Source organism: Acanthaster planci, linkage group LG15 (assembly GCF_054643075.1).
Source record: "Acanthaster planci isolate LZ-2023a linkage group LG15, COTS_SCS, whole genome shotgun sequence".
NCBI classification, from domain to species: Eukaryota; Metazoa; Echinodermata; class Asteroidea; order Valvatida; family Acanthasteridae; genus Acanthaster; species Acanthaster planci.
In genome coordinates, this window is record NC_141791.1 from 12,454,924 (window position 1) to 12,466,525 (window position 11,602).

The 11,602-nt window shown below is 45.0% G+C and overlaps 2 protein-coding genes across 3 annotated transcripts; both read left to right on the top strand.

Moving 5' to 3' along the window:
• The first annotated feature begins 1,195 nt into the window (after window positions 1-1,195).
• Window positions 1,196-5,663, top strand: LOC110981479 (monocarboxylate transporter 13-like). The gene is made up of 5 exons (XM_022239081.2): window positions 1,196-1,419; window positions 2,918-3,204; window positions 3,709-3,849; window positions 4,045-4,857; window positions 5,407-5,663. Exons 2-5 carry the CDS (start codon window positions 2,955-2,957, stop codon window positions 5,661-5,663), a joined length of 1,461 nt encoding a protein of 486 aa, XP_022094773.2. The 5' UTR covers window positions 1,196-1,419; window positions 2,918-2,954.
• Window positions 5,664-9,623: 3,960 nt separating this feature from the next.
• Window positions 9,624-11,306, top strand: LOC110981487 (uncharacterized). 2 transcript variants are annotated; one of them, XM_022239088.2, is made up of 2 exons: window positions 9,624-9,908; window positions 9,989-11,306. In XM_022239088.2, the coding sequence occupies exon 2, from the start codon at window positions 10,017-10,019 to the stop codon at window positions 10,908-10,910; it is 894 nt and encodes a 297-aa protein (XP_022094780.2). In that variant the 5' UTR covers window positions 9,624-9,908; window positions 9,989-10,016; the 3' UTR covers window positions 10,911-11,306. The 2 variants fall into 2 exon arrangements, with proteins under 2 accessions (XP_022094780.2, XP_087002640.1); XM_087146514.1 differs by having other exon boundaries at window positions 9,624-9,901.
• The last annotated feature ends 296 nt before the right edge of the window (window positions 11,307-11,602 follow it).

Genomic DNA, 11,602 nt, shown 5'->3' on the forward strand with positions numbered 1-11,602 from the left:
TAAAGCACAAGCAAGAATGCATTTCAGAAGTTGTCAATCACGACATCATTCTTCATTAGTGATGCAAACCAACACTGAAAACGGATTAAGCTAGTGTGATCCGACGCGCTGCTTGATAAACTATCGGCTTCCCTTGATCATGCGCTCAACCAAGGACGGTGGTAATGGTTATAATAAAACAAAATGAACACAGCTTCAAGTTCAGCTTCAAAGAACATTTTATTTAAATTACATCTAAAGTGAGATTTACACAAAATCAGTTGGGGAGAACAATTTAAATACCCGCATGTCGAGGTAACAATGCGTGCCAGACAATGAATTCTGATAAGCTTAGCGCGCTGTACAATAAAGCGAACGGAAGGTTATTAAATAATTCTCAATAATCCCCTCAGGGTGAATTGTCAATATCCCGCCTTCTGTCAGGCAATTAGGCCTGTTATGACTTTAGAAATTATGTAGTTAACGGTCCAAACCAGCAGACTCTCCTCTGAGGGGGCGACATGGTCAGCAGGAGAGTTTGCTAGGGGAAAATGAGCAAAGGGCAAGTCGGCTAGGGGACGACTAGGCCAGGGGGCGAATTGACTAGGGGGCGAGTCGGTAAGGGGCGAGTCGGCCAGTGGGCGAGTTGGCCTACAATCCTGTTGTGAATTATAACTGTAAACAATTTAGTCAACCGTGTAGAAACGTAGTCTGCCACACAGCGAGGTAAGTCAGCCTTGCACGTGAATGGCGGCCCAGCCATACAGCAGGTTCAATAAATAAAAGTTCACCCAATACATTTCATATGTTATTGCCATTTTATTTCTTGATCTGGTCAGTAAATCAGAAATACATTGAGTCCCGAGATCAGGTGTCCCGCCGTTCGTATTTTGTGACTTATTCAGCAGGTTCAGGCAATCAATTCCTTCAACGGTATATTTCCACCAAAACTAACCTGTCCTAGCCCTGAGACTGCTTTGGTACGGTGGTCTTTGGACCCAGGAAGAAATTGGGTTCAGGAAATTTCGCCCCATCACATAGCGTGCAATATGCAAGTACAAAGCGTAATGGACTGCATTGTGTTTGGTATCCACGACTCTGCGTGTGTGCGCACGCCTTCCATTGGTGGATGTATGACATGTAGAGAATCGTTGTGCGCAGGCGCAGGCTAGGAACACAATAAAACAGTCCATCCAGGGATTTGCAACAGGCATCACATATAACGTCAACCACAACGCCAACTGCTTACTGGCTTGGTGTCCAAGGCAAGCCAACTCCAACATGTCCACTGTACAATAGAGATCAAGGCAACAACTCACCAACCAACCACGCGAGCCCAAGCTTGTCCCATGAACTCCTTGACTTGATTACAAGGCGTTAGATAGTTGTATTTTGTCCGCGAACATCCGTCGAAATACATCGGCTCGGTTCTGATTTAATGTAAGTAATATAGTTCGCCGAGTTTGGACTTATCTGACGACATAGTCAATACGTTCTCGCACTGTAACCACACGATCCCCATAATATACATGCAATGCATTTCTGCAGTGAGGTGTAATGCGCAGGACTTTGCAAATAAGAGGATTCACTCAGTTAAAAGAAATAGCTCTTTTAAGGCAGTGTACACCATCGGTAAAATCCCCCAAATCGGACTGCCGTATAATCCTGTAATATCTTAATTGGCAGTACATAACAGTCTTAATCAGTCTGTAAAATATTTCCGCCCAGACTGATGTAGTTTTAGAGAAAACATAAATATTGGTCTCTTTTTTACAACGGTCGGCTGACCATCGACTAAGAGTTCATTTCACTTCTTTAACAGTCGCCAATTTTCTTGTGTGTAGTGTTTGCATGTTTTGGGAGTCTCCATTAATGAACGGATAAACCTGAAAACAGCTTCAAATATACCGACAGGAATTCACCAAAGGCATCATAAACTGAAATTATGGAAGCTGAGTGTAAGGTGTAAAGTAGGGAATAAATTTGATCAGTGGGAAGTTAAATTTTAATTAAGGAAAGGATTTTCTTCACATGAAAACTTTTCAAATTCAAAATCACCCGTAGAACAGAATGGCATGATCCAAATATGGTAGCTGTTTCCGAGCAGCAGGCCTGGTGAAAGAGATTTTCGTCAATAAAAAGTACGATTTCTGCACTTTAACCCCCCCCCCCAAGGTTTGAAGATATAAATTGTTCTCTGCTGATAACTGCTTATAATTATTAGTGAATCAACTGAGAATGGACTTAACGTGAAAATATGGCACAGGGTTTTGGTGTTATGGTCGTTTTGGAGTTGATGGCCTGCATGGCCTTTATGGATTGAGTACGTCAGTGGAAAAAATACATTTGCAGCTGACCCGTCTCGGCTCGGAAAACATGTCTGTTGCCCGAGAACGGCATGTCTGATTTTTCACAGTCATTTTGATGTCAAAAAGACTGCGAGACGTTACAAATTGCTACAGCTCGGCGTGTGCAAAAATGTACTGCGACGATAGTGAAAAGGGGGGGGGGTGCTCGGCACTGGGCTTGTTTGAGTTAAACCTTCGTTCCAACTAATCCTAGAACTTTTTTTCAGCACAAGGCACCCCCGATCTCGCCCAACGTACTACAGTCTCATCGATTTTCGAACTAGTTTTGTCACCAGTAATACAGATCAATAATCGTCTCGCCTGGAACTATTGTTAAAAAAATCATCAGCATCTCACGGATTTGTCACGGCGAATATTGTGTGTGGTATGGTGCTAGGTCCAAATGACGAGATTTCAGACTAGTGTTGTTGGAATACCGCTAAAATTGCAATCCAGGTGTTTTCAACAGCAGTGAAATAAAGGATGAAACGTACGAGATATAAAACAGCATTAGTATTCGGAGATAAAAGTGTGTCACATTTTACTTTCGTTACTAAGGACACATGGGGCTGTTTTCCTTTTTTCGGCAGCTCCTTGTAGGAACTTAGGCAATCACTCGCTCGCAAAATGCAGTCCAACCAGAGGTCGGATCGCAGGCAAGACCGGAATTCGAAGGCAGAGAAACCGTCGGGAACAGCAGTGGACGGCGGTTGGGCGTGGCTTGTGTGCTTGGGCGCCCACCTGGGTCAAATGGTAACCGTGGGCTATTTCACTTCTCTTGGCGTCCTGTACATCGAGTGGAAGGAGCACTTCGACACCTCGGCAACAGCTAGCAGCTGGCTTCTCAGTCTACCCTGGTTGACTGTTTCAGTACTTAGTGAGTAAAGCAGTCATTATTTGAACCTGGTAATGCTCATGGATCAGTTAATGTCGGGTGTCTAATAGAATCCATTTTGACAAGGATGAATACGATCAATACACGATGAAAGGGTTTTGAATCGATGAGTAATCCTGTTTCCAACAACATGACACTTCAGCATTCCTCTTGCCAGTTTAAATCCTGTTGCACTACCAATTTCACGACCCCGGAGAATTGATGTTAGTCCTGGGACCTTTCCACGTCCTGGTTAAATTTATGGAATCAATATACACCGGATACGGGCGTTTCACAATAGTGCGCTAACAAGAGTTTGCAACGCGTTGGCCAATCACAATGCGCAAAATCTGTCGACCCAGTGGGCGTTTGGAAAGGGTCGGTAGATTTGGCGCATTGTGATTGGCCAACGTGTTGCAAACTCTTGGTGGCACATTATTGTGAATCGGCCGTATTATACGAGCATTAATAAAAAAAAGAAGAATACCATTCTTGATCACATCCTAGGTCTCATCATCGGTGCTCTGGCCCAACGTCTTGGTGTCCGTAGACTGGCCATGGTCGGTGGCGCGTTGATAGGACTTGCCACCATTCTTGGATCGTTCGCCACTGATATATGGCAGCTGTACCTCTGTGGCGTGTTATCAGGTAGGAGGGCATTGAATTTTTCTACGAGCAGTTCGTGTTGATTGAAAAGACCGTGGATATGCTGGATATTTCTCCATTTTGCATTTTCCCACTCCGTCCCAATTCCTCTCTTAGCGCTAAATTGTGACATTCAAGCACTGGCTTTTACTCTCCAAAACCGATGTCTCAAATGTATCTTCTTTGTTCTTGATTTAGGTACAGCAGCGTCGCTGTTATTACCGACAGGTATCATTATGATCACACAGTACTTCAAGAAACGCTACGCCTTGGCCATTGGTCTAAATTTTCTCGGTGGCACCGTGGGCCAGATGGTTTTCCCTCCGTTGATTCGCTTGCTGATCGCTAATTATGGGTGGAGAGGTGCCATGTTTATCCTTGGAGCCATTAAAATGAATTCAGCCGTCGGGAGTGCGCTTTTTCGACCCATAGTAAAGACTGAGCCTGTCAGTGATTCGCGACGGCAAACCAGCCTTGAGATGGAGGTTATGCAGGGTGGGGAAAGCACAGAATCGGAAAACCGGAATGGTTCTCAGGAAAAATGGGCTTTTCTCAAAGTCTTCACTCGTGTCCCGTTCGTGCTCTGCCTTGCCGCAGTCTTCTTTTATGCCATGGGGTGGGTGACTCATCTGTCGCATCTCCCATCGCGGGCCAAGGAAGCTGGGTCGACCGAAGACCAAGGCGCCTTACTACTGACGATCTTCGCCGTCGTCTCCATGACCACGAGGACGGCACACGGCTGGTTCGTAGACAAAGGGTACATCGGCAGCTTTCAGCTCCAGTTCGGATGCCTGGCAGGAGCTGCTCTGGCGACTTCCCTTAATCCGGTATCAGACAGTTACGGCTTCCTGGTTAGTTGTGCAGTTCTGCTGGGTGCTTGCCTGGGTATAGCATCTCCTTTAATGAACGTCATCTTGAAGACATTGGTCACTGAAGCAGAGATCCCGTCAGCTATGAGCTGGTTCGTGGCAGTGTTCGCTGTCGCCAATGGAACCGGCTCGGTGGTCGCAGGTAAATATCCGTTTAGAAAATTTGAATCTTAAAAAATTGCATGCCTGTTTTTGTTTCCTACGACTCTGGATCTCGATCGTAGGTCCGAACGCTGGTTCGCACTATCCACCAGTCTGGTTATGGTGTCAGTGAAACGACAAATGACTGATCGAGATTTGGGTCCGTGTGAAACAAGAAGGGTCTTCCTACCAATGTTCCAGGAGGTCTAAAATCAAACAATGTAATGAATGAAATTCAAGATGACAAAACTTGTCTGATAAAAATGATGCATGAAATCGGAGGAAAAGGGAGCCGGTGCCCACATGACCATCATGTCAAAACTCCAATATCTTATCATGGTCAAAATTATCATTTATGTCGGGTTGCAGAGTCGGTATGTAGATTGTAACTTTTTTGTTGAGTGCATTTTGGATTTCCACAACAGTAGGAAACCGATTTGATTTTGATTGGAAAGTTGGTCAAGCAAAATGAGAGCTGAGTATTTCTGCTTTTTCTGAAGATGAATAGTTTGCTGAATATGTGACGTCCGGTGCTTTTCTTTCGTCCAAGGTAAAATCTATGACATAACTGGAGGGTACACGGTAACCTATCTGACAGGCGGCGGCTTCTTCGTAGCATCACTGTCATTGCTGGTGCTTGTCTCCATCCTCAAGAGACGCAAAAAGGGCGTGCCCCCTATTCGCGCAGAGCCAACTACACGAGAAGAACCCGAAATGCAGGGCCGGGCTACAGGCCCAACTACCCCCTCTATCGACGAGAATGACGTCACTGGACTAGATGAAAGGCCGTCGCCATTTAACATTTAGTTACATGGCACGCGTGTAGGGAGTGTCTTTCTCTCAAGAGGGATGTTCCTTCTCCGGACGGGCGGACAGAATATCCTGGTTTACCATTCTGTCATTAAAACTGTTTATCTCTGGAGGTATTGTACCCATCTAGGAGATCGTATCCCTTGTCTCAATGAATATTTTTTCCCCATGATGCTCTGCCCCTATGTAGAAACTAAAAAGGATTCATTCATAACGAGCAGTGTGTATTCTGTTATACACAATTGGTTTGTGCACGTATGGGACAATGAGCTTTGGCGTACCTAGGTTTTGTTTTAGGGGAGGGTGGATCGTGCGAGGAGGGATCAGGGGAGGGGAGGGGGAAATTGGGCCATGCCCCCCTATGACTCCACCTCATTTCCCTTTCCCTTTGGATCCACCCTTTGGGCTCAGTTTTAAAAAGACGAAAAGCATAAAGACGAACCATGTTGGCGCCAAAGCCTGCCCGAGGTACCGTAGAAGCTCCTCCTCTATTGTACCCGTCTGCTTCGCCTGATCACTGTACCTCCTTTTCCTTGGTACTTTGTCCTTGGTGGGAACCAGCTGTATCTTTGCATTTGTTTATAGCGTTAAAGACTGTGGTATTTTTATTAAGTGTTTTCCAAAATCTAAATTACTAACAGTAGCTTCGTAAAATCTCTTAAGGAATTATTTGAGTTCTTTAAATTTACCGTACAAAGATCGATAGGCGACTACATGCACACAATTACGTGCCTTGAGTAGTGACCCTGAACACATGTGTAGGTTGCTATAATGAATAATTATCACCCTGGAGTATGAACCAGTCGTGCAATTTGCATAAAATTCGTTGGTGATTCTCATAATGTTGTGTACAAATCTGAAAACAAATTCTTCAGTTAATTGGATGGTCCGTCATCCGCAAGCTGGGGACAAGGCAACAAGCGTCCCTACGCCAATACACTTAGGCGATACGTGTCAATTGCGTGTCGAGAACAAAATCAGAGCGACATTCTTGTAGTACCGAGTCTAAACATTATACGGGCACTGGGAACTATGCTCCGCCCAGCCTGTCAACGTCAACAAGTCACGCCTCATCCACAACCTTACTCTCTGACGAGAATTCAAAAGCAGGATTGCCACACGAGAAATTTCTCCTACTTGAAGTGCTTTCGCTCCAGAACTCGGCTGTCACATGCCTGTTCGTCTTGTAACTTGGCATGTATGTAAAGACACAGTTATCAGTTTCAAATAATTACAATTCAATGTGACTCCGGGTTTTCTAAGTTACTTCTGTCACGCAATGAACTGTAAATTCTACCAAACGAGTCATTACGTGTTGGATACCCCAGGGATCTGTGCTAGGCCCTTTATTCTTGCTTTGTCTTATTCATCATTTGTCTGTCCTATATTTCATCGTTGTCGTCTGTCTATACGTTGGGGTACAACAGCCTTCCTGCTTAATCTTAAACTTAAATGTTGTCATGTAATTTATCAAATGTATAATCCTGTTTTACGTAAAGTTATTCAGTCAATTTAATGGCCAGATATATTCAGTACTTAAGTAATGCGAACGTGTTTGGGTTACATTGTAAAGAATAACAGCATTGAAATAAATAATGCATCATCGTCATCATCTAACTGGTCAACGGAAAATGAATACATTAATTAGGCTGTCCTGTCTCGGGGAAATGTCCGTTGCAAGAAGAACGGCATGTCCCAATTTTCAACAAAATTGGTGGTAAAACTGCTGGAAGGTGCTACGGCGTGGCACTTGTTGCAACGACACTGGAGAAAAGGCTGGAGCGCATTCCACCCGGCTCTTTTAGGGTTAAACATTTAACCCAACTAACCCAAGAACTCTTTCCAAGCACTTCCAGCCGCGATCCTGCCAATGTACGTGCACACACAGCGTACCACAGTCTCATCGATTTTTGAATTGGTTTCACTGTCGGTCCTTGTTCGACTTCGTCTCTGTATTGTAAATGTGATCCATTGTAACATCGACCACAGCATTCCATTTGTGAATCCAATATTAGAGGGCATCATCCCAAAAATTTCAAATTGCTGGTTAGCAGTTTATATTGAGTCTGATTCTCTGAGCGGGCTTAACTGTCCCTCAAATTGGACATTCTAGAAATGAAGCACAACTTTCCGAACCTTTTCTTACATCTGCGTAGCTCTGAATAGGGGAGGCTCTCGAATTTATTTCTCGAAGGCCCTGGGCCCAGCGCCCACTGTGTGCCAATACCGGCCCCAACTTGTGGCACATGCAGCATTCAAGATTAGGGCAGAATGCACGCAGACTCAATTAAGCAGAAATGCGGCGAGACACGAGCCGTTGTGTTTCGCAATGTGCAACGAGACTGTCGTATGGTAGTCTTGTTCGAGGACGTTGAAAGCCTGGGAAGCCTCGAGGAGCGGAACTTACATCCTGAGGCAACGGTTTACTGCACAGATAACAACTTTGCGGACTAGTGGCGTTGAAATACCGCTAAAATTGCGTTCCTAGAGCTGTCGACAGCCGTGAAAAAATGGATTAAACGTACGAGACACAAAACAGCACTAGTCAACGGAGATGAAAAGTGTGCCACATTTTACTTCCCTTAGGAGACGAGGCCCCAGTTTTTTTTGGTCAGCGGTTCCTTGTAGCAACTTGTCACTCGCTCGCAGAATTCAATCCCAGCAGCGTTCGGATCAGGATTCGAAGGTAGAGAAACGGTCCGGAAGAGCAGTGGACAGCGGCTGGCCGTGGATGGTGTGCTTGGGCGCCCACCTGGGCCAAATGGTAATCGTAGGCTATGTATTAGTGCAAGTTTATAAACTCACATATTTTGTTTAGCAGTTGAAAGCCGCTGTCAGTTTTTATGTGCTCTACCATCCATAATCCAATAAACGTACTGAAGCACACGGTGACAAATGTAAACACGAGTGCTTTTCCTTTTGAGCATAAAGAACATTTTCACAGTCAATGAATTGGCAGTCTTAACTTTGCACAGAGCTTCCTGAAATGACATTAATGGAAAAGCGCCCTCATTTTTGGGGAAAATTTTTAACAATCCTAAATACAATAATTGCACGACACATGTTCCAATGTACAACTGTAAAAATGCTGAGCAAATATTTTGCTTAAGGCTTGGTACAGGGTCGCTGAACTGTTAACGGATCATTGGCATGGTTTGCTTGCAGGCTGCATGGCTGCAACGCGAGCTTGGCTTCTTATGACTTCCTCCTCTAGCCTCTTCATATAAGATCCGGCCAGCTTAAGTTTAAGTGTCCATTGTCTCTTGGACAGACGCAGAGAAGATGTTCCCCACGCCCGTCCCGCCTGACAATATCTTCAACGCCCTGTAATTACTAGCAGTGACTCAAAACACCGACTGGACAAAGACTAGCAAATTTGGCTAGAATTAGAATGAGATACTGGTGTCAAACTTTTTCAGCATAGGCTATGAGTAGATACCAAAACCAACTGTAGGATCCACGTTGTGTAACAGATGCAAGTCAGCCACAGATTTAAGCGGAATACATGTAGTACATTCTGCACTTAATGCGATAAACTAATGGTATATATAATAATATTATAACATGACGCTCAAAAATGCAACAGTCTGCTACATCTCCACAAAAGAACAAAATCTTTCGTGCTTTGAGAATCAGCAATGTTGAAGCTGATTTACACCTTACTCTAGGTTTACACAGACCAGCCACAAGATTGCAACGGTCAGGGGGTCTACCGTGATAATGTGCCTCCATGCAGCGCACATCTTTACAGTTGGAGCATGGTTTCCCCCCTCAAACCGTGCCTTGCAAATCAGCTATACAGCGCACATCTTTACAGTTGGAGCATGGTTTCCCCCCTCAAACCGTGCCTTGCAAATCAGCTATACAATACAGGTCACTTGGGATCAAGGTCAGTTGACTAAATTTTCTCCGATAAAGGTCACCCCAACTCTGGAATCAATGCATTGAGCAGTTCTGGGCAGTGCATGTTGGCCATCGCCATAACAGCTGCTTTAGATAAACTTTGCCACTGGCCCCATTGTTAATTACACGAGGGAATATCGCTGTACAGTACTTGCACAGTACAGGTGTACATGTATATGTGGTTTAGTGTACAGTCATCAAAACCGCTCTGTGGGCCTACCTCCAGTCTCATTCTTGGACAACTGTGTCAGGCAGACACTGATCGGCTCCAACATCTTACACCAGATCGTTGTGCAGTTTCTGATGATAGAAAGCTTGTTGATTTGTGAAAGGTGAAAGGTTGGTTCTCGTTTGGCCGTCATATACTGAACCCGGGATATTCATCATGTCCGTTTAATTGTTCGGTTGCTCTCTTTCAGGTATTTTCTGCCACGTGAGGAAAGCAAAATGGCCGATGACCTCCAACGTGTGTTTCTCTGGGGTCTATCTCGAAGCATGTCGACGGCCCTGCTGAAGTGTCTAAGCTACGCCGACGGAATTCAAATTGTGAACCAGCCCTATGCATCTGCCTTCTACGATGGACCCAAAGCGGTACGGCCAGAGCCCAATCCTAATGACAAACTTTTGACCAAAATTGTAGTAGAATGTGACAAAATTGCAAGAGAGAGTGAAACGGCAGAGGTGGAGGGAATAGCGTCGTCTCTCATGACAATGGAGTGGATCAGGGACAATCTCTTACAAGCCTCTTATCCCGACAGGAAGCTTCTGCTTTGTCGAGATCAAGCTCATTACCTGAATGGCCGATATGACATGCTGCCTCACGGTTTCAAGTATAGCTTTCTCATTCGGCATCCCTACAAAGTATTCCGTTCTTTGAAGAAGCTTCTCACCGATACTTGGGGTGATTTTCCCGATATGCGCTCTTTGCCTTCGCTGGCGTTTCCTCCGGGAGGCGGCTTTAAAGAGCTCTTCGAGTTGGTACAGTACGTCAAGGAGAACTTCGACCCTCGTCCCACCATCATTGACGCCGACGATCTGCTGCAGGATCCAGCGGGGATCCTGTCCACTTACTGTGCCAGGATGGGTATCCCGTACACCAGCAAGCTGTTATCTTGGAAGGCGGGTCATGAAATCACCAGCACATGGCTAATGAGTAAAGGCGTCTCGGTGGCCAACAAATGCCAAGGCTTTTACAAGCGTGCCTTCGAGAGCGAGCGGTTTGGGAAGCCTACCCCTATGCCAGACCCAGTAAGTCTCCCGGAAGATGTGCGGGCATGTGCTGAAATGAGCATGGAGTACTATGAAAGCCTGCATCGCGAGAGAGTCATAGCATCCGTATAGAGAGAAGGTCGACCCATGATATGGAATCCCGGCGGCCCGAGTGACGCCTCAAAATTTCGAGAAGCAATGTAACAGTTGACCACACCGATTTCTGTAACTTTGTTGATACCAAATAGCAAGAAATGTCAATTGTGCCAACAGGGACGACTACGTGTGGTAATTTGTAGTTGTCAGCTCTCAAAGGATAACTATGACATAAAAAGGAGTTGTCGTTGATATTCTTTGCCTTATGAGTCTGAACAAAAAAAATTCTGTCTTTAAGTACCAAACTTTCATGTTTGTTCTCGTCCATTATTAGGGGCTAACGGCATTTGGGATTATTCTGAATAAGTGGATTATCGACAAGACAGTTTTATTTACTGATATCCATCCTGGATGTTAAACTGCAAATAACTCCAAGATTAAACTTCATAAATTATTGAAGTTGATTATGCTTGGCAACTTTGCCCTCCGTCGCCACCTCGTTTGGCTGATGGTGCAGGCCGGTCGGAAGGGAAATTTATCGTTAACAATTTAGCGTTTCCCAGGTGTGGGAACTGATTGCGGCTGTCCAAATCCGATTGGAAGGTGTCGGGACAAACTGCCGGTCTGCCGTCAGCCAGACTTGATCTTTCCATTACTCAGTTTGCCACTGGCCATTAGGAAATGTTGTCAGGAAGTCAAACACCCATTTAATTTTGGGGAGTTTGTAA